The sequence below is a fragment of the Citrus sinensis genome, chromosome 4 (assembly GCF_022201045.2).
Source record: "Citrus sinensis cultivar Valencia sweet orange chromosome 4, DVS_A1.0, whole genome shotgun sequence".
Taxonomy (NCBI): Eukaryota; Viridiplantae; Streptophyta; class Magnoliopsida; order Sapindales; family Rutaceae; genus Citrus; species Citrus sinensis.
In genome coordinates, this window is record NC_068559.1 from 17384489 (window position 1) to 17408157 (window position 23669).

At 35.6% G+C, this 23669-nt stretch overlaps 2 protein-coding genes across 6 annotated transcripts; one reads left to right on the forward strand and one right to left on the reverse strand.

Annotated features, from left to right (window-relative positions):
- Window positions 1-589: 589 nt before the first annotated feature.
- On the forward strand, window positions 590-7908 carry LOC102630871 (dual specificity protein phosphatase PHS1). 4 transcript variants are annotated; one of them, XM_015532280.3, is made up of 11 exons: window positions 590-961; window positions 1050-1127; window positions 1214-1356; window positions 1653-1917; window positions 2353-2529; window positions 2674-2834; window positions 4012-5089; window positions 5886-6026; window positions 6139-6366; window positions 6917-7074; window positions 7183-7908. In XM_015532280.3, exons 1-11 carry the CDS (start codon window positions 911-913, stop codon window positions 7541-7543), a joined length of 2841 nt encoding a protein of 946 aa, XP_015387766.1. In that variant the 5' UTR covers window positions 590-910; the 3' UTR covers window positions 7544-7908. The 4 variants fall into 4 exon arrangements, with proteins under 4 accessions (XP_015387766.1, XP_024956585.1, XP_006485107.1 ...); XM_025100817.2 differs by having other exon boundaries at window positions 591-961; window positions 1689-1917; XM_006485044.4 differs by having other exon boundaries at window positions 593-961; window positions 1713-1917.
- A 240-nt stretch (window positions 7909-8148) lies between these two features.
- Window positions 8149-15781, reverse strand: LOC102631183 (ATP-dependent Clp protease ATP-binding subunit ClpA homolog CD4B, chloroplastic). Of its 2 annotated transcripts, none has more exons than XM_006485046.4 (10): window positions 15656-15781; window positions 14076-14648; window positions 13341-13456; window positions 13073-13195; window positions 12805-12990; window positions 11500-11715; window positions 10728-10945; window positions 10164-10239; window positions 9984-10073; window positions 8149-9730 (listed from the first exon to the last, which is right to left on the reverse strand). In XM_006485046.4, the coding sequence occupies exons 2-10, from the start codon at window positions 14638-14640 to the stop codon at window positions 8549-8551; spliced, it is 2772 nt and encodes a 923-aa protein (XP_006485109.1). In that variant the 5' UTR covers window positions 14641-14648; window positions 15656-15781; the 3' UTR covers window positions 8149-8548. The 2 variants fall into 2 exon arrangements, with proteins under 2 accessions (XP_006485109.1, XP_006485108.1); XM_006485045.4 differs by having other exon boundaries at window positions 15548-15713.
- Window positions 15782-23669: the final 7888 nt, after the last annotated feature.

Below are 23669 nucleotides of genomic sequence, written 5' to 3' on the forward strand. Positions count from 1 at the left end.
TAATATTAAATTTTAAATGGATGCAAAATTTTTAGTGGAATGGGAAATGAATGCGAAATTTTTAATAGAGTGGGAAATGGGGTAGCCCTCCCCAACCCCACCCCACCCCACCCCCATTGCTATCCCAATCATGGAAAAAAAAAATTATGCCAATTCAAACTCTATCATTTAATAATTGGGTCAAATATAATTATTTGTACTCATTTATTTTTGTCAAATTTATGTTGGATAATCATGTCGTGTTAAATTTACCAACTCACTTTTCATCAATATAGATTGTGAAAAATGCCTGAAGCTCGAAAAATGATGAAGGTTGAGTAGGATTCACTCATTCAGTAGGCTTTTAACAGTATGATTACATCTTAAATTGTCAATCGTTGATTCAAGTCAATCTAACAGTTAATAAACTCGGAAACATAAAATATTTTATTTTAAAGATCCCCTTAAATTACATACATATAACTTAGCATTAGCCTTATTCTAAATTTCTAATTCTAGTATTCGACCATTAGATTCCGCGGGATTTTAGAATTAGAAAAATGTACCACATTAGGCTATATGATATAGTCGTTGCATACTCGCATGGCTTCCTCGAAAAAACAAAAATAATAATAATCACAGTGACTGTCGCCCCCATGTGACAATGACTAAATAACTAACTACTTACTAAAGTTCGTAAGCGAATGGCAAATTGGCAATGCCTGCTGCGATGATCATCATTGATTGATCTTAATTCATTCCATTTACAACAAACGAATCCTTTACCGGCAAACCGACCGACCACGAACCCCACTTCCATTGCAGTTGCATAGTATCACAAACCCTACCCTTCATTCAAAAAGCGTCCACTTGATAGCTTTCTTTTTCTTACATATATACAATTCACAACTCACAGAAAATTAAAAAAAAAATGGCTAAGGAGCTAAAAGAACTAGCTGGAGCAATCATCGACTCCACACAGGTTCATCTTTATTATTATTATTTTTTTTTTTTTGCTTTTCAACACAAAATCATTACGTGCTGTTCATAACATGTCCATTTATTTGCAGGAGAAAGACGAAGATAAGGAGCTGGACTTTGGATCTGACGAATCTGAGCCACCATTGCCTCTTACTGCCACTTCCCGCGTAACTATTAACTAACATTTTGATATTCTAATTGTCAATTTCTGTACGTGTACGAAATTGCAATTGAAATTGAAACAATAATGCAGGTGTTGTATATGTTGGGAGACATAACTGCAGGTCCGGCCTATCGGTTCACCCAATGGTTGGAGCTGGTTCGTAAACGTAGCGCCAAATACCGCTCCTCTGGATTCCCTCATCGCCCTTATAGGCTCGACACTATGCCTGTTAGGTACTGCATCAGATTCTCTTGTTTCATTTGATTAATCTTTTTTCGTTAATGATATGACTTTTGTTTTGTTGTTATGGATAAAACTATTGGAGAGTGACGATATAATGTATTGGCTTATTTGACTGTGAAGCTCTCAGAGATGGTGATGGCATTGTAGAATTTGGATTTATTTATTGGATAACCATCCTGTACCCGAAAGAAAAATGGTTGTTTTTTGATACCCTGTGCCACCATTTAGTAGCTGAATTTGCCATCCTTTTTTTTCAGTTTGTGATTTGGCTTCTGAATATTTGCAGCAATTTAGTGGAAATGACATTCTGTTTCTTACATAGTTGTCCCCCACTCTTGCTGTCCAGTGCCAGAGAATCACTTGTTGATCCTAAAGGTCCTCTACCCACTGAGCAACCTACGGAAAACAGTTTGTGGGAGAGACTAGGGAAAGCTTCTATGCTGGACATTGAGTCCAGCCTTTTCTCATGGGACATGCTCTCTTCACTTCATCACACAGAGCATAGTAGTAGCACTGACCAGTCCGAGGATGAATTGAATAAAGCCCTTGAGGTATGTGGTCAATTTGAACCCAATTGTCTGGAACAACACCTATCTTAATCAAATCTACTTTATGGTTCTGAGAGTTGAGGAGGAAGATTGCTAATACAAAGGTTACATGCATTTTCATGTAGAGTTTTCTTTCAATTGCATAATTCGGGTTCCATCTCGATTTCAAATGCTTAAACTTCACCATATATGTCGCTTCTGAATGTAAATCGGGCCCTTTTTAGAGGCCTTTGTCCTAGTGGAAATACTAACCAGCATGAAAATCCGAATTGCTTATTTTTTTGTAATTTTAGCTGCCCTATTTTGTGTGCATGTGTCATTCTTGATACAGAAATGTGACTGATTCCTGTCTCATGGAATTGATCCGAGAAGAAAATAAGTAATCTTTGTTTATGTTCTCATTTGCTGCCTCAAATTTTCTTCAGTATGTGCATGTAGGTTACTGTAAATTCTGGTGGAGTTGTTTTCTTTGCCTTATTCAACCAACCTGGGAGTGATGATGCTCCTCCAAAGGAAGCAGCAGCAGTTATAAAGTTTTCATCTTCTAGGATGGCCACCCAATCAGAACGCCTTGGCTATGAATTTGCCAAGTGGCTTGGTGTCCAAACACCACAGGTTGTGCCCTTATCTCCAATTATTTCCACCATCTTAGGCCACAAGTCCAGTCCTACTCTGCTGGACTTCTTCTGTTCCTTTTTTTTTTAATTTATTTGAACTTTTCTTTTACATTTTTGTTTATAATTTTTTCTGCTGGAGCAGGCTAGAGTAATTCATAATTGTAGCTCAGAGTGGCTCCAGATTAAGGAGGCTGCAGAAAAGGCAAGAGCTACAGCAACTTCTGAAGGAGATGAGATTGGTGAAATGACATGTTCAGAACTTTTGGAAGCTCTTGAACTCAGTCGATGCCTTTTTCTCATGAGGTGAATATCTTTCTCTAATGTGACAGCATATTGAACTAAGAGGAACAAGGACCATTCAACAGTATTTGTACTTTTTTGCTTAAATTTAGTTTTGTTAGATGGTTAGGGTAATTGAATATCATACATTATTGGATTTTATGAGCATTGGAAGGAGTCAAGTTACTCATTTAGCTATTTTCTTTGAGAAAAGTATCTAATCCATTCATGTATTAGCTTCTACTTTTTGAGTTCTTTATGGTGCGTTCCTGGGTTTTTCTTTCAGACCATGGATTTTTTGTGCTAGAGCTTTCCTTTTTACTTAGCATCAACCAACACAAACTTAAAAAAGCTGAACCTAATGCTGTTAGATTTTTGTTGTTGATTTTATGCAACAAGGTAGCAGGGGAACCTTAAGGAACAATAAGCTTTTATTTCTCTTACCCCGCCTGTGTTTGGAGTATATATCACTTTAGGAGAGTCAAAGTTATGTTGTTGGGCATAATAAGGCCTATGTATAGGTGTTCATGATTTTACCTTTGACGAGATGTTCTTATTGCAGTAAAGTTTTTTGAACAAAAGATAAGGCGGTCCTGTATAGTTTTTGGCTCGTCCAATAAAGTATTGAGAATCATCCACAGAAAGTTTGTATTGAACTTTTTTCGTCCAAGTGCGGGGGGTGCGTTGCTGATATGGAATTTTTTTTGGCCCCTTTTACTGTTATTTGATTTTGCTAATGGAGCAGATACATGATCTATAATGTAAGCTGCTTTGCTCTAAGGAAACATTATCCTTCTTTTTATAACCAATAAATTCTAGTCAGTAATTAAAAAACATCTCTCTAAGTTGTACATATGATTGAATAGTCAATCCTTGTTATTTACAATCAGGCACTATCTACCGAAGTAGGTCCAACATATCAGCAACTGGCTCCTAATTCAACTTTTGCTACATGTTACGAATAGCTTAAAAATTGAAGCCTTGGCCAAAGTTTCTCTTTTGGTCAGTCATTATAAGGAGATGACAATCACCTTTGATGTTTTTGAATAATTTCTTATTAATTGCACATCATATAGGCAACAGTTACAGGAACAAGCGGGGTATTTAATCTGCTGTATTAGTTTTTTTTTTTTTCAATGAATATGATTTCTTTTCTTTTTTTATGAGGCATTCTTAAGATCAAGAACTTCTGTGTTTGCAGTTATGTTCATGGATCTCCTTTATTAGAAAGCTCAAGTGCTTTTGAATCAAGGGAAACTGCTGAAAAAACTGCGGCAGCTCTTGGCAGGGTCTTGATGTTGGACCTTGTCATTAGAAATGAAGATAGACTCCCTTGCCGTCAACTCAGATGGCGCGGAAATCCAGCAAATTTATTGTTGGCTGACAAAATGGCTTCTGCAAATATGGATGCAATGGAGGAAGCTTTTGATTCTGCAATTAAGAAATACCGACCACGGGTAATTAGAGCTCTTCAGAAAGAACGAAGAACCGCTTCAGTAGATAGCAGAGTGATCCCTCACAGTGCAGGCTTGGTTTCGGAGGGCTCAGATCTTTCTGATATCATAGAATCTCCAAAATCTAGTGAATTGAGCCGAAGAAGTCAAACATCAGATGAATCAACTGTTTCTGATTTTCACATTGTGGCTATTGACTCCGGCGTTCCTCGCCGACCTCCAGCAGGAAAACGTGCAAATGACCAGGCAAATTATCCCAAGTTGGTTGAGCTACTTCTTAACAGTAGTGAATATGCCTCCAATCTGTTACATGAGATAACAGGAGGTAAATTAGGGTCTCCTCCTTTAGAAGATGCTAGTACGACTAATTCACAGTTGGCAGAAATGACCTCAGTTGTTCAAGAATTTCGTAGTGGGTTTCGTGCTGCTCTTATAGATCTTCAAGGATTTCATATATTCCTGATTACACTTTACCAAAAACTAGATGGTTCCTTACGAGCATTTTTGAATATTTTAAATAAGGCACCTTCAGGGGACTTTGACAAGGAGGATTATGTGGCTCCTGAATCTCCTTCACAGTCGGCTGGGAGTGTTTATTGTCAGTCTCCACCAAGTAAAGAACGGCTCTGCAATGATAGCCACCCAGATTACAGTGATACAGAGTCACAAAAAACAGCTCCAAGGTCATCTTCTAAGGAAAGCACAGACTCTAATTCTCCTATGTCACGGGAAAACTGGCACGGAAAGTTCTGCAAGGGGAACGGAGAACATGTTCGTAGCTTGCGATTGACTGCAAAGCTCCGTGATTTTCACAAATTTGCAAAGGTGTGCTTCTAAACAAAATAACATGTCACTTTTATACGTCATTTGCAGTTGTTTGAAATAGCTATTTTATATTAGACTTGGTAAGTGAATAAATATTTAAAAAAAAATGTTTCTCAGCGGAGCTTTTGCTGATCCTCAGTAGTTGTTATACTGTTGTACTGTTGTCTGATGACCGCTTCTAGCTTGAGATGGGAAATTTTCTATTTGTGAGTTCTTTATCTTCTCCAGTAGATCATAAGGACTGAGAGGTATGGTTCACAGTCCATTATGCATTTTATGAAATTTTCTTGTTAGTCTTTGGCTCTTCTTATGAGAAATTTTGAAACTTTCTAAAGGGATTCTCTGCTGTAAATAATAAAATTGGATAATGTGAGTGGTTTCAGTATACTGCATTTCTAGATAAATACAATCTTCTGGGTCACGTAGGAAATCAACAAGGTCACCTTCCTCTGAAACAGTGAGTGCTATAATTTGCACGTTAATCGGTGGCATCACTTGCCTATTTTTTCATTTTGTTAGGTGACATGGTCAGATGCATCACTTTCAAACAAGTGAAGTTGAATACTTTTTGTCATATTGATGTCTTGTAGTGGAGTTAATTATTAAAAAGGTTTTACTGCACCTATGCTGAGAAAATTAATAAAGGCATAGCACGCGGGAAGTTTGGTCCATGTGAAACAGCACTTGTTCCTTTTTTTTTTTTTTCCTTCTTTTGAAAACCTTCATTTTTCTTTTGGAGTTACAACTGTGTTCTACCTTATGTCTTGTTGTTTAATATTACAATAGTCGTGCTCAGGTTGACGCTGAATCAAATAAAGAATTGGAACAATGGAATGAAATGCTGAGAAATGATGCTGTTAAACTCTGCCAGGAAAACAATTTTAATACAGGGTTCTTTGAGGGTAGTGATGGTGTTGTTGATGCTTACGAATTGAAGGTAATACTTCGTTCTCATAAGCTTCAATTAATGTATTATATTTTTGTATTTGTGATCAAAATTTCTGCTCTTTATATCCTTCGTCTCTCTTTTCATGCATCATAACTGACAGGTCAGACTTGAGCATATTCTTGAGAGGATAACATTAATTTCTGAGGCGGCAAATACAGAGAGGCCCTCTTCAATCACAAGTAGCCTGTTCATTGGTGGTGCCCTGGCTGCAAGATCTGTTTACACGCTTAAACATTTAGGAATTACTCATATACTGTGTTTGTGCGCCAATGAAATCGGACAGTCAGATTCTCAGTTTCCTGATCTCTTCAAGTACAAAAATTTTTCTGTTAAGTGCTTCATCCCTTATTCTATTTACAGAGTGGTTAAGTGCTTCGTCCCTTATTCTACTTACAGAGCGGAATCTGTGACTGAAGCTGCAAATAGGTTCTGCAGTATTTTTCTGCTCTAGCACGCTTGCCAAAATTTCTGTTACTCACTAGTAATATCTCAGAAGAGAAATCAATGATAATTACTCTTGTTCTTTTCCTTGTCATGTCAAATTCATGCTAAGAGAATCAGCTTATATGCTTATATTTCTCCAGAGCTAGCTGGATTACCTGTATTTTGTCCAACATATTTTTTTTTCTTTAATTTAAGTGTTCGAAAAATACCTGGGGTTCAGACATGATCCATTTTGGAGATTTTTTACCCAAAATTTTATTGTTTCTTGTTTTATTTAGCAGTATGAGCATGCCTGATGCCTTGTTTTCTAGTATCCTATATCTAAGATTGTTGATTGTGGATCCTCCAACCCTGCACTAGTTTTCAGTTTCCGGAACTTCCTAGGAAACTGTTTTCAGTTTCTGACTGATACATTGTTTAATCCATTTGTACAGATAAGTGACAATGAAGATACAAACATCAGCAGTATCTTTGAAGAAGCTTCGGATTTTATTGATCATGTTGAACAAACGGGTGGGAGAGTCCTAGTTCATTGCTTTGAAGGGAGAAGTAGAAGTGCCACATTAGTGCTTGCCTACTTGATGCTCAGGAAGTAAGTGAATATTGTGATGTACATGTTAGAAAAGAAATTTCCCGACATTCTCACTTTTCAATTATGGTATTCTCGGATGTTCATTATTGAAGCTATTCTATGGTGCAGGAACTTCACACTATTACAAGCATGGAATACCCTAAAACGAGTTCATCGCCGAGCCCAGCCCAATGATGGGTTTGCAAAGATTCTTTTGGAGCTTGACAGGAAACTGCATGGTGAAGTTTCAATGGAGTGGCAACAGCGGAAGCCAATGATGAAAGTTTGCCCAATATGCGGGAAGAATGCCGGTCTGAGCAGCAGCTCACTTAAGCTTCATTTGCAGAAATCACACAAGAAGTTGTCATCGGGCAGCGTTGACAGTGCCATGACTATGGAGATACAAAAGGCTTTGGATGCACTTAAAATTAGCAGAGGTGGAAGTGTCAGTCCTACACAAAGGGAGTCTAGTTCACTTCTGGACGAATAGAAATTCTGAGTTCATTCATTCTAGTGTCAGGAAATTATGGAGGAAGTAATCTGCAGATTGCTGCACTTTCCCACGTGTGATTTGTTGGATCCAGTATAGCATCAACCGTCCAGTTTACTTGAGCCATCAAAATTTTCGCAAAGCGAAGTCAACAGCAATGAGAGAACAACTCAAAAACAGTTTGCAGATTTGGTCCAATGAATGTGGACACTCGTACACAGAAAATGATGAAATCAACGGCATTGCGAGAGCCACTCATGTCTCCAGATGTGATCCGAAGAATGTGAACACTCGTACACAGAAAATGATGTTTTCATATCAGCATGTATGAATTTTGCTATCATTTTGCTATCATTTTGCTATCATGGGTTCAAAGTTGCTTGTGTAACAAGTACAACAAATGATACTTTGCAGTTTGTACCACCGCCTCCCACTACCTCTTAGTTATTAGTTATTGAGTAAAAAGAAATAGCCCCACGTGTTTGGGACAATATCATGTAATCATATTAGCCTCGAGCATCCCACACGTCACAAAGGTTATGCTCGAATGATTTTTCAGGCTATAAATCTTGAGAGGAGTTATAAACAATTTTACACTAGCGAGAAGAAATAAAAACATGGTCGTTGTTTTGAAATATAAATATAATATCTTATATAATTCACAGCAACTAAGAGCAGTCGATTATAATCCGACTTATCATTCAAATCCTTCTCTGATTAAGAAGAAAGCAAATAATGATGAGAACTGAATAATAATAATAACAATATGAAACCTAACACTAGCAACTGACTGCAACTTTCCCACTATCTGCTGCTACTGAACTGAACCGTGTACTCTATTTTCATATGGTGTCACGACTACAGCCTTAAAACCCAACCACCACCGATTTAATCAACAGCTTCCAAATCTACTGCCAAGTAGTCCTTCCAAGAAAACAGACTGAGTATCTAGCCAGTTGAAATCAAAATGGAAGTACAAACAACATCTCAAAATAGATGATCAGTTTACACAACAGGTAGTGGATCTGCCAATGATTCTGGAGCACCGCTGCTGCCGTTGAGCACAGTCACGTTCCCATCAGAATCGACATCAACAATGACCGAATCACCCTCTTTGATCTCTCTTGCAAGCATCTTCTCAGCCATGCTGTCTTCCAAAAGTCTCATAATGGCTCTTCTCAATGGCCTTGCTCCATAGCTTGGGTTATAACCTTCCTCAACCACCCTCTCCCTAAATCTCTCTGTCACTTGAAGCTCAATATCTTTTGTCTTGAGTCTATCAAACACCTCCTTCAGCATTATATCAGCAATCTCTTTAACCTCCAGCTTGGTGAGTTGTCGGAAAACAATCATCTCATCCAATCTATTCAAGAACTCCGGCCTGAAGTACTGCTTCAATTCCTCAGTTACCAGACTCTTAATCCTGTTGTAACTGCTGTCTTTCTCATCATAATCAAGATCAAAACCAATGCGGCGTCCTCCCTTCTCAATTACACTGCTTCCAACATTTGATGTCATTATTAGAAGAGTATTCTTGAAGTCTACAGTTCTTCCCTTGCTGTCTGTCAATCTTCCATCCTCGAGAATTTGAAGCATCATGTTGAAGACATCAGGATGAGCCTTTTCAATCTCATCAAAGAGTACAACAGTATAAGGACGACGGCGAACAGCCTCAGTCAGCTGACCACCCTCAGTGTAACCAACATAACCAGGTGGTGAACCAATGAGCTTGGAAACAGTGTGTCTTTCCATGAACTCACTCATATCAAGCCTGATCATGGCCTCCTCTGAGCCAAAGTAATAGGCAGCCAGTGCTTTGGCCAGTTCAGACTTCCCGACACCAGTTGGACCAGAAAAGATGAAACTAGCAATTGGTCGATTGGGGTTTTTGAGTCCAACACGTGCACGCCGGATAGCACGACTAATAGCTTTGACAGCTTCGTCCTGACCAATAACTCTCTTGTGAAGGGTCTCTTCCATCTTGAGGAGGCGATCAGATTCATCAGTCGAGACTTTTTCAACCGGAATGCCCGTCCAAGCTGAGACAATGTGTTGAATGTCCACTTCAGTCACAACAGGACCAACATCCCCTGCTTCAGTCTCTGCCTTGCTCATCTCTTTGCCTTTATCGACAAGAGCAGATATCTGAGCCTTAAGGTCCATTTCTCTATCACGTAACTCTCCAGCCTGTTCAAAATATTATCCATATACCATTAGTTGGCTAAATAATATGGTGGCTTAATCTATTTGATTGGAAAAGGAACCAAGATGCCAACTTTTACAATCAAATAACCATTGAATTTTCAGACATTAAATTTCTCAGTTCTGAAAGAACAATTTATAATTGTACCAGAAAAAAAGTGTCACAACCGGTTGATACGACTCAAGGTATCAAAATAAAGTACCAACTTGCAACCACACACTACTTGGTAGTTCATACCTTTTCAAAGTCTTGGCCACGAACAGCCTCATTCTTCTCCTTAGTTATCTGCCTGAGCTCTTTTTCAAGCTCTCTAGCTTCCTCGGGGAGCTGCAGTATCAAAAAAGCGACCAATCAAATTGAAAGCAAGGGAAACAAGACAGGACAGATGGAGACACAAACTGCCATATCACCTCATACCTGTGCATGACGAAGACGAACCCGAGAACCAGCTTCATCAATCAAATCAATAGCTTTATCAGGGAGAAAACGGTCACTGAGAAGATTGCAGAAACACAGGTCATTACAGGGGACAATAAATTTATTATTTATCCCACATGGTTATGCAGCCACATATTAACATGGTAAGCAAACAGGAACAACAGAAAATCGTCTTGTTAGCATCTGCAGAAAATCCAAATTGGTAATGCAATAAAAACAGTTTATGATATAAAATCAGAAAATTCACTTTTATTCTTCTATTTCTCTTGGTTACCAAGCACACAAATAAAAATAAATGGATTAAAAAAAAATCATCTCCATATCAACACTTTTTTTAAAAAAAAAAAAGGTAAGGGGGGGTGGGCAAGCCCAAATACTTTTTTTTTACCCCCCTTACCATATCAACACTTGATTTTGCTTTGAATTTCCATGTTGAAGAGATTGTCATATGTATTCAGTTATCAATGAGACACAACAGATCATAGATGCCAACTTGAAATGAATTATCTCACTGCACGACAAAGTATCTCATGGACAGCATACCTGATGTACTGGTATGACAACTGAGCAGCAGAAACTAGTGCTTCATCAGTGTAACGAAGCTTGTGGTGAATTTCATATCGCTCTCGAAGCCCTTTCAAAATTTGTATGGTTTCATCCACTGACGGTTCTGGCACTTTAACTGGCTGGAATCGTCTTTCTAATGCTGGATCTTTCTCAATGTGCTTTCTATATTCATCTAGTGTTGTGGCACCAATACACTGCACATTAAATAATTTGAAGCTAATTAGCCAACAATCCACTTCCGTAAACAGTTTTCACCCAAAATCAGCTCCCAAAAAACAAAGAATCATAACTCAAAGGGTAACCATCAACTATAATCCAATTCACTAGTGTAGAAATCATTCAGAAAGAGAGTGATGTATGAACTCCAAATGATACGGACATGGTAAAATAACTGAGAAGCCATACTCAACTATTTTGTCATCATCTAATTCAGCATCAATAAGAAAAGGTTCATAAAATAGCATATTTATTAGTTTATTTTGAATAAAAAATACAGAAGGCCACTGGAAACTCAAACTTCAAGATTTTTTTGAAAAAGCTAAATCAATAGCGCAACCTAAAAAGGAGGGGGGGGGGGGGGGTGTGGAACTGCACAAGTTTATATAGTTCCATCCTGAAATCAGTACAACCCCGCACAAGTTTTGCCAACTTTGTTTCACGTTTTATTTTCTTTTCCATTTTCTGTTTTTGGTATTATCTGCGTTAAACAGTAAAAGGGAAATGAATTGTATGTATGTTGTACGGTTACCTGTAACTCTCCTCGGGCAAGAGATGGCTTCAGGATGTTAGCAGCATCAATAGCCCCTTCTGCTGCTCCTGCGCCGATTAAAGTGTGCACCTCATCAATGAATAGAATTATTTCATCACTCTGTTTGATTTCCTCCATTAGTTTCTTCAATCTTTCTTCAAACTCTCCACGATATTTTGTTCCCGCAACAAGAAGACCCATATCCAGGGTAATAACCTAGAGAACACATAAGAAAAACAAACATATATTTAGTTATGGAAATCCCCAATATCTAGCAATTTATCATATCCCAATGCAACAACCAGAGCATCAAACAGTGTAAAAATTTGAATTTCAGGACATAAAATTATGATAAATGGTCACCACATCCTTCATTTAGTGGCAACCACCTAGCCTCAGGTTACAGCATTCTATGAGAAATTATAAATTCACGCTGCACCTAATGAAGAAGCGTCAAAGGCCAGTTTAAAGTTTTGCAGCAGAAATCTTACATCTTTTTTACAGGATACACATGGTTACATTCATCCAATAACTCTGGTGCATTTGAATACAAATCAAGCAATCACCAGAAGATAAAGTATTCTCTCTTCAAAATGAATATCAAATATTTAGAACAAGAGTCGAATCCATCGACAAATATATTGTGCAGAAAAAACATCTACATGACATGAGTACACATCTAAATTAACTCAAAAGGTTTTTCATATCATTTAAATGTTCACACACCAAATCAATATAACTACATAAATATGTAAAGCTGCAAACAGAATTGAAGTTGAAATAAAATGCTTCATATCATCTTCTTGTGCAACATGCCTAATTATATATTCATTTATGATACGAACAGTTTTTTTTTTTTAATTCACACTAACGATACACATTTTTCCAAGTAATAAATGCAAAATTTTAAATGACAAAAAAAAATCAAATTCCCATCACCAGATCCACAAGCTGTCATATGAAAGATTGGCCTTCGGAATAAATGAAGTATCCATGTCAAGTAGACGACTGACTATTATTCAAAAGCTTCTGAATGACACTTAACCAGCCATCTTTAAATCTCAGAGAGAGAGCTTATGGTATAACTTTCAATTAGTTAAAAAAATGCAAAAAAAGAAAAAGCAACTTTTTTAATGCAAAGAGTTCACATATATACATACAGACCAGTACAGCTCAAAGTTGGCAAATGCTCCTATTAAATTCTTCAAAAACGAGGTAAGGAAGTTCTTTCATCCTCGATTATAAGATTCAAAATGTTAATGTACCCATGTTAAATAGCTAACAACTATATCTGATTATACCAACCTTCTTTCCTTCAATGGTATCAGGAACATCACCACTTGCAATCCGTTGAGCAAGGCCTTCTGCAATTGCTGTTTTACCCACACCAGGTTCTCCAATAAGACATGGATTATTCTTAGTTCGACGGCCCAAAATTTGGACAACACGCTCTATTTGTGGCTGTCTCCCAACAACAGGATCCAATTTTCCCTGAAACGAGAAGAAACTAAACTTAGAAAAATGCCTCAAAAACTAAGTAGCAAATTTTGCAATGTACGTCACCGCATATTACCTCCTCTGCTAGCTTAGTCAAATTTGTTCCATACTCCTCCAGTGTTGGCATCTTGTTGCCACTGCTTCCTCCTCCAACACCAGCGCCAACAGCTTCTGTGCTCTCACCAACCATACGAATAACCTGTTCACTCCAACAAAAGCTTTGCCTATTTATATCTTTTACTAAGAATATCAAATCAATTTTTTATTTAACAAAGCTAGCAATGAAACAGGTCTCAAGGAAAGAAAATCAGATCGGAACACAAATGATAAGAACTGTTGCTTGCCTGTGTGCGGATGTTACTAGGGTCAGCACCTAAATTCTCAAGAACACGAGCTGCTACACCTTCCCCTTCACGAAGAAGCCCAAGGAGAAGATGCTCGGACCCAATATAATTATGGCCTGAAATTTCAAGTAAGTATACATTTTTCAGATGACAATTAGATGTGTTTCCTAGTCAGAAAATGAAAATAATATATTTCAAGAAGCTAACACTTGCTTTTAAAAATCAGAAACAAAGGTCATATGAATTGGATGCTACAAAAGTAACAATGTAACAAAAAAAAAATTGCTTTAATTTATATTTTCTTTAGTTCAGTAGAATCAAATGGAAAACCAATTCTAGATCTAATAAAGTCAATAACAAATTAGATAATTAATTCAAGGTTAAAGAATCAACTTAAACAACTTTTCTCTATGATTTTTTAACATTTCATCACATATATAAACTTTTGTGAGTTTCTGAGATTGAAATTTGAGAGAATTTGGCTTCAAGAACTTGGAAATCAAAGTGATACATATGTAGAAGGATTAAGCCCAAAATATGGCCAATAACAAATGACCCGAAGCAAAGGTTCCAACGGATAATATATCAAAAATTAAAGCACCTGATACGCTCAATCACGCAGTTAAGAGACAGGCCAACAGAATTTAAAACAGTAATCCTATAGTGAAATCCAAAAAGATCCTAGTTCCTAAAACATAAGGCATTGCTAAACTGGAAAGGAGAAGGTTATGATACCCAGCTGGCGGGCTTCCTCCAGAGAAAGCTCCAAGACACGCTTTGCACGAGGAGTGAACGGAATTTCCACAGCAACAAAACCACTTCCCCTTCCAATAATCTTCTCCACTTCTACACGTGCATCTTTAAGATTGATTCCCATTGATTTAAGAACCTTAGCAGCAATGCCAGTGCCTTCACCAATAAGACCCAATAGAATTTGCTCCGTGCCAACAAAATTGTGGCCAAGCCGTCTTGCTTCCTCTTGGGCAAGCATAATCACTTTAATTGCTTTCTCTGTGAAGCGCTCAAACATGGCTTTAACAACAAATCCACCAGCTCTTCCAGACTTTCCTCGTCTAGAAGAGAGTGAAACAGCCACCGTGGAATGGAAATCACAGGTGAATGTATCTAAAGCATTGGAGCGTCGCAATCCTGAGAAACTACTAATTCTTGAAGCAGACGGCTGCATATAAGACATCATTTTGACATTCCTTCTTGATCTTCCAGCATTTTGGGACTGGAAATGTCTTCCGCCAGGAACCAAAGCAGGGGCATTAGTTAACTGAGCCAGAAGCCTAGCCATGATTTAATCTGCATTCGATAACATGTCAGCTACAAGTACAACAGCTGAAAAATAAAAGTATTCAGAAAGCCAAAAAAAAAAAAATTGTCAGGCACCAACTCTGCTATGCACAAACTGTGAGCCATACTCATATTTCATAACAATATTCCAGTACAACTACTTCTTAAAACATAGTGAGTGAATAATACAGGCTTCAAACTAATGCATGCGGTAAGGTTACATTGTCAACAAAACACAACAAATGAAGTTGTGACTAAAGTTACTTAGCCCAACAAAAACTATATACCAGCTTCCTCTCGTAAAATTCACTTCGAAAACTAAGACTACAGCTATGGATCCTTAAGCATGATTACAAAAAGCCTAAACCCTAATAAACTGGAAACAACCCAAGTCACGTCGTAAACTTAACACATAGACACACTTTTTTGACAATCCGTAAATCGGAATAAATGAACAAATATTATAAATTTTACTGCAGGCAGAACCTTATTGTACTACAACCAAACCCACTCCATGAACCATCAAAGCAACCAACAGTTCATATAAATAAACAAATATAGATTTAAAAAACCTAAATATAGAAACATCATGTCTCTTTAGATTAACGCATCCAATAGTAATATTGAATATCCACAGAAGTCAAAACCTTCTAGTAATTGCACACATTCAAGACCTAATAAACAAGCAATTTTACATTCTCCTATTACTCGTTTAACAAAAAATAAAAATCCAAAAACAAAAAAATCAACCGCACAGCAAGCACAATCAGTATCGTTCGTTCAAGCAAAAATCGGAAGCTCAATCGTCTTACTGAACGAGAAAACCTAAAGTTCATTCAACGCAAACCGAAAGTGGATAAGCACGTAAAATATAAAATTAATATTAAAATTAAAAAAAAAAAACTGACCTAGATATTAGAGAGAAAAAAGCAAAGGCGTTTGCTTTGATAAATAAAAATTAAAAGAGAAAAGAGAAAAAGGGCAAAAAAATATGAAAGAGCAGGAAAGAGAGAGACCGCTTTTATGGTCGGACGAAGGCCAAGCTGATTTATTATAGATAGACAGATGCGGTGCACATTGGCAAGCGAAGTTACGAACACTATCTTTCTTCTCAGCCGTCGGATTCTAATACTGTTGGAAGGGTTGACTCGTGGTTTGACGTGTAACGTTGATACGGCTATAGTGGACCCTCACAGGCTTATCTCCGAGTCAAAACTAAGTCGGTTCCCTGAAATATCCTTGTGATATTTGTCAGTGTGCCGATTTTGACCCCCAACCCAAAGGCCAATATCAAAACGTCACTGTAGCGTAGACGTGTACGAGAGCAGCTTCTAGTTTTGATATTTTGATTTTTCCTTCTAAATGTGAGAAAATTTGCTTTTTCTTTGTTGTGGGGTTAAGGGGAAGCCAGGGCCTCTAATTTTTCGCAATATCAATGAATCTAAGATGTTTGTTTTGTGCAACAAAAATATCAATTTTTAATTGGGTCGGCGGCTACCTTTGTTTGGCCTTGTTTTCAACGTTTCTATTAAAAAAAAAATTCCAATTTCTTTTGATTTTTTTTGGTTTTTGTTCAATCCAACTTAAATTATGTAATGAACATTGAACCCTAAAAGAGAAATAACATGTTACTTGAGAGTGATTGATGATTGTGGTGGTCTAGTGTGTATATAATTTGAAAGTCCATTCAATAGACAGTGATGTCAAATGATTATTGTTGTTAGTGAATTAAAAAATAATTAAATGTTTTCATAACATGGCATGGAGCTATCATTTGGCAATAACCCAACTCAGAATTTGTACAACTTTGTAATAACCTAACTCAGAGTATTGGTTTTACTCATTAGTAATTAGAATGCGCCATAATCAAAATAAAATATGAATTAGAATGGGTTGAAATAGAAATAGAGAATGAGAATCAAAATAAATTGTTTATTTAAACTATAAAAATCAAAATTAGAATGAACTATATTCTCATTGATGTGTTTATTTTTGTCTTATAATCAAAATAAATTATTTTAAATTAATAAAACTCCCTAAGTTAATTTTTGTCATTATTATTATTATTTATTATAATAAATATGATTAATATTATTTTTTCTATTGTTATTAATATTATTGTCAATAATGATAATAATAATAATAATATTTGTGACGACGACAACAACAACAACAACAAAAGTAACATTATTTTTTAGTAATAGTCAAGTCGTGGTGGCTAGACAATCGATAAGTTACAGCGATTGGACAATCAATAGGTACTACATACAAACAGTGATGATCAACAACGTGAGGTTGACAATCTTCATCTATGCAAGGTTCTACTGCGTTTGACAAGATCAATGTGCGACAATGAATGCACGCCAATCAACTCTGCTGTATTTGATGACCGACATGCAATAATCGTGGCTTTTGGTTCTCATCAATGAGTTTGCCAATGGATCATGGCTGCTATGTTTTTTTATTTTTTTTGGGACTGAAAAAAAAATAGGTTTATGAATTTTCTTTAGGAGGTAAAATTATCAGTTCTAGGAATGAGAGTCTAATTCACAATCGCCCTCCCGCCTTAGGAATTAGACACCCATTTCCTAATCCCATTTTGTTATGGGCCCCACCCAAATGATTTTAATTTACATCCTTATTTTGTGAAGTAAATAATATTAATGATTTTGATCCTAAATTCTGATTCCCCGATCTAAAAAATAAATACACCATAAGTTGAAAGATCCATTACTGTGCCTACCCATGAAGTTCACTCAAATTATAAAAAGTATATTGAAAGAACAAATAAACAATCTTGTGTACCTTCAATTTATTATGCACTTTAAAGTGTCAATAGAGATACTTACAAGAGATATCTCTTGTTCAATATTTCCTTGTTCTTCAATCAGTAGTGATGGTTTAACTGATTACCTAATGATATGTCTACAAATAGATATCATCAATCATATGTGTTTGAGTTGAATGAAGATTTCGTTATATCACGATAAGAACATTTTTATATGTAGTATTTAATATTTTATTATAAATTTTCTAGCAATATATCGCAAATAATTATTTATATTAGTACAAAAGAGATAAGCTTGATTTGTGTCATTATAGAACAATGATGTTGAACATGAGGAACAATAGAAAATTGAAGGCAAGCCCCATGTCTCCAAAAGGTGGAAAACTTAACTCAACCAACAAATAATTAGGAAAACTAAGCACAAACATAAGTGTAGTGACAAAATATAATTAGGTCATTGACTTTAATTTTAAGATTAAGAATCAAAGGCTATTTATTAGTTGCAAGTCCAACGGTCAACAAAGAACAACAAAATAAAATAAAGCTTTCCATCTCAAAATATCTAAATGAGAACTCCATTCAACAAAAGATTTTACTATTGGGCTGGGCTCGAAAACTTTTTTGATCAGGCCTTTTAAAGAAAGCCACACGTACTCAACTTATACTGAAAAGCCCCAGATATGAAATATTTATTAAATAGCCCCACCTTCAAATTAATCAAAGGGAAAGCATTTCTTATTTGCCCTAGTGAGTTGGTAAAGATTATTAAGAATATATATTTTTAAATATAATTTATTTAAGTAGAGATTTTATAAAAAAAAATTAATTGTTTGATTGTCAAAGAGAAAAATTATAAAATTACTTTAATCGGCAAGTTATTTAAAGTTATGTTATAAAAAATGAAATAAAATTGTTAAATAAGTAAAATATATTTTAGATATTATCAATTTCTACTCTAAAAAACCTAAAATTTGAACTTTTTCTAGTAAAGGCAAAATAGTTTATTTAATCTTTAAAAGCTCTACTAAAAAAACAACAAAAAAATTTGAAAAGCGCTTATAGGGTTAAAAAAGTATTTACGACTATTAGATAAGTCATACCAAACTGGCACTAAAACTAAGTACATCTCTTTATTAAAGGCAAAATATCAAAAGCAAAGAAATTTAGTTTTATTTAAATATATCCTCCAAATATTATCTATTTATCATTGATTTACATGGATTTTTTTTTGTTCTAATTTTTTTTTTGTAAATTAGATTATTTTTTGAGTGATGATAAAATCACAAACTCTTGTACAAGTTTATTTTGAACAAATTGATGTGGCATTAATTCATTATTTGGATGAAAATATAAAATAATAAAAATAAATCATGCAAGCCAAGAGATATTTTAATTTAATCCAACCAATTCAATCATGTCACATCAATTTTATACAAAATAAGTTTATACAAGAGTTTGTAACTCTTATTATTGCTTTTATCTTTTACTATTATTTCGAATCTGTTTATAGAATAGAAGATAATACTATGGTGTTACTTGGAGCACATACACAAAAGGGATTTATAACTTGTGCAGTACGTGTTACTTGGAGCACATATACAAAAGGGATTTATAACTTGTGCAGTACATAATGAAATTTAAAATCTATTTAATATAAATAAGAGAAATACTTAACATCACTGTATTATAAGGGTGACAATTTGTGACAGTACATGTCCTTTCGAATGAACACGAACATGAACAAAATTACCAGATTTAGGTTAATCTTGTTATAAAATAATGAGAAACAAATTGAATAAGTGTCATCCACTTACTCAAAGTTGAAGGCCAAGTGTGATCAAGGTCAAGCTGACTTTCAACTTCAATTAAATGGAAGTGCTAGCTGGTTCCCCCCCCCGGGGGGGGGGGGGGGGGGGGTGTTGGATATTACTCAAAATAATTGAATGGGTCTCAAGCATAATCTTTGACATGGGCGCCATTTTGTCATAAATAACAACTATTCGGGGGTAAAGTATATTTGCTACATTAGGGGTTTAATGTCTAAAATTATTGGGTTGTTGTGTAATAAGTAACAAGTTATGAGGTTTAAAATATAAATATGTTTAACTTTACATGGTAATTTATAGAAGAAAATCATACGTTTTTTCAATATTAAAAAATTATTTCAAGGACCTCTCTAAGTTATGTTTAACGTAAGATACAGTCAGTGATATGACTAATTGGCTAATAAGTAAATGTCAGGTAAACATAACAATAATAAAATGGAGTTGATTTAAGCAGTTGGAGACCGATCACTAAAAAAAGTCAATGCATGAGACACCTTTTATAGTCGATTGTCTCTGCTATCAACTGTTATGGTTTCACCGATGACTCAGTCCTTTCTATTGAGTTAGAATCCCGATTTCGCAAGCTCAAATCTTTCCCTGCTACTATTGAACCCAAAACCCACATCAATGATAATCATCATCATCACATTGAAAAGCGCACACAATCTCTTCGTTATCATCATTTAAATCCAACTTCAAAGACAATTTTTATTCGATTCCAAACAAAACCCAGATGGAAAACCCGGCTAGGAGACTGCAAAATCAGTTTCTAGTTGTGATTCTTCTTCTCCCTTAGCCATTTTCTTAGAGTCCAAATAGAACCCAAATCAAAAAATTGATTCTAAAGAAAATTCCAAATATGGGTCTATTTTGCTTATATTCTTGTTTTCACTGTTTACTTGAAATCAAAGTTGAAGTCAAAATCCAAGTCATTTTCTTCGTTGTTGAGTTCTCCAAGTTCATGGATTGATTGGCCTTCTTCTTCACCATATCCACCATAAAGAAATGGTTGTTTTTTTTGTTCTCCCGAAAGTGCTTCGAAGAAAAAGACCGGGAAAAGTCCAATTCCTGGTGATGATCTTGATTGGGCTATAAAGAACAATGAGTTCTTGTTGGATTTGAGTACTTTTTTATGGTTAAAAAGCAAGAAAAGATATTGCAGAAGGCAATGAAGAGGCAAGAAAATGTTAGTCGAGAGGTAAAGAAGATTATCAAATGGGCAAATCTATTCAGCCAGTTTCCCGTCCGTTACAACTTTTGGACAACTTAAACATCAGCCGTTGGATTAGATTTTAACACTTTAAGCGGACAAGATTTCCTAGATTGTATGTTACATTGAATGTAACTTAGGGATTTCCTTATTTCAGAGGCGATTTGATCACTGTTAATGTGTTATTATGTGGCTTTGCTTCGATAGAAATATCATTTTTTTCCCTTTTTGGTGTATGTACATGTATATAATGGCAGACTCAAACACTTAAGCTGAGAAGGATTTAATTCAAAATTTTAATTTAATTTGGAATACTTATTTCTTAATGTTCACAATGAGGTCTAACATTTAAACAAATAATTAACTAGTATTAATTTTTAAAATTTAACCAAAAATAGTAGAACTTTTGTTTTTAACCACTGTTAATTTGTGTTATTATGTGTCTTTGCTTTGATACAAATATCATTTTTCCCCTATTTTGGTGTATGTAAATGTATATGATGGCAGACTCAGACACTTAAATTGAGAGGGACTTAATTTAAAAAATTTTAATTTAATTTGGGATACTTATTTCTTAATGTTCACAATGAGGTCCAACATTTAAAATAAATAATTAACTAGTATTATTTTTTAAAATTTAACCAAAAATAATAGAATTTGTGTTTTTGAGAACCAAATAAGCAATCATTATTGGGATTTGAACCAAGTCTTCAAAACCACTAAAAAGCATTTTTGTCACTAAATTATAAGTATTTTGTTATATAAAAAATGTACCCAAATTTTTTTATTTAACTCTTTTAGAAAGAGTTTAGGGTACATTTAAATGAAAAAAAATATGGCCTAAAAAGAGCTGAAGTCCTCCTGACCCTTAACTAGCTCCAAGAGGGGCTATACGTGTATATAGAGTCGTGTTTAGAATTAAGATATTCTTATTATTTGACCTACTCCTTAGTAAAATTAGACTTGTTATACTCTCTTAAAATTCAATTGATACATTAATTACACTCTAGTAATAAATAAATATATAAAAGTTGAAATACCAGTAGAAATTAAATTTATAATGTGTCATGGTTGAGGGAAATTATTGTTTGCAATCAACTATGACTAAATAAGCTACCATATGGTGTGTGTGTGAATAAAATTTAAGTGTATGAAGAGTTTTCTTTCCTTAGGAGTTTTCTGTGGAAGACAAATAAGGATGAGAGATTGAATAAAGTTGCCATGACTCTTTGAAGTCACTCTCAGTGGGTGGTTTGTAACATTAAAGTTTTTTATTACTAGTGTTCTTTTAGTAGTTTTTCTGCTAGCAGACTTTTGTCAGCTAAGGAAAAGTCCATCTAGAAGGACCTTTGGTCCAGGGTCTTTAACATCATCAATCTTTATATAGCATTAAAGCTATTTTTTCAGTAAAATGGATTCAAAGGAGTTAATAAAGAGGTGCAGAGCTATAAAGCTAAGTGATGAGGAGGAAGGAAAAGTAACCTTCAGAAGCAAAATGAAAGCTCAAGGGGAAAAAATAATTGTGGGCTGTTTGATTGGGAAGGTGATTCATACAAGGGGGGTTAGTATTGAAGGTTTAAAGGCTGTGATGCAGAGGGTGTGGAAAACTTCACGAGAGGTTAAAATTGAAAGTTTGGGAGAAAATGTTTTTATGTTCAAGTTCGGGTCTGAAATGGATAAAAGAAGCATTTTGGTGGGAGGTCCGTGGCATTTTGATAGAGCTCTAATTGTTTTAAACGAGCCAGCTGGGATCGGGGATGTAAAAAAGCAGGATTTCAGCCATGCATCTTTTTGGGTCCAAATTCATGATGTTCCTATCATGTGCATGTATACAGAGATGGCAAATGAGCTAGGTGCGGTGATTGGAAATGTGGAAGAAATAGAAAATGATGCTGCTGGGGAATGTTTTGGAGAATTTTTTAGGCTAAGAATCTCAGTAAACATCACTAAGCCTTTAAAAAGATTATAGAGTTGGAACATGAAAGGGATGACGAGGATGATATTCCTATAAGAGTAATGTATGAACGATTGTCGGATTTCTGCTTTTGTTGCGGAAGAATTGGGCATCAATACAGAGAATGTACACACTACAAATCCCAATCCAAGGATAAAATGGCTTATGGGCCATGGCTAAAGGCTACCTCCATAGCCGAGAGATTAAAACAGAACAGACGAAGAGATAGGTGAGAGTCGGAAGCTAGCAAAGGTCACACAAGTTCTTCAATGCCAATGAAAGATCCAAGGCAAAGCAGCACAAAAAATGAAAGATACAGGGTGGGTAAAATGGGGAGTGCTGAAGAAGAAAATCGAATCCATCAAGATTCGGGCATGGATAGCTTGGAGGGGGAAATGGGTGAGATTCAGAAAGGGAGTCAGAAGCAATTAATGCAAGGGTTGGCAGGATGCAAAGAGCTAGAGGATAGTTGTACGGGGAATAAAAACCTAGCTGTCAATAATACAGTTGCTAACTCTAGGAAATGAGAGTTATTACATGAATTCTAGACTTAAATCAAGATCATTTAGAGAGAAAATAAGGTGTTTTTATTACATTTTGGTTACCTTTTGCATAAACATTCATTTTAGTTAGGTTTTAATAAGTTTTGTTTAAATCAAGTAATTTGTGCTAAAAACAGGTGCATAATTGTAGGTTTTAAATTCATAAGGGGATGTTGAGACATTAGATGAGCAAGAGGAGGAAAGAAGATGGCCACAAAAGAAGACAAGCACAATCGGGAATAATGCAGTGCTGTTGTGGATTCTAGGGCAACCAGTGCTGCAGCAATCAGAGAGCAATGCGGGAGAAAGCTTAAAGCGTGGGTCAGCCATAAAATCGCGATCTGCATGTTTCCTAATTTAAACGCATGCACGCGCATGGACTTTGGGTTTTTTACCCTAATTTGCAATATAAAAGAAGGCGTGCACCACATAGAAAGGCGGTAAGGAATTATCATAAAAAATAATTACAAAGGCAAGAAGAAAGAGATCAAGATTGAGGAGTGCTATTCGGAAACAAAGAAAAGAACCGTGCATAATTATTTGTCTTTCATCGTGCTCAACTTATATCTTCTCTTCTTCCTTGAATTGTTTGGATGTATTCCGAGATCACTATATTTGTGTTTATTTTTCTTATCCAGATTATAAACTAAATTTACTTGTGGTTGAGTGACAAATAATTCAATGGGTTCTTGACTGTTTTTTTATGTTGT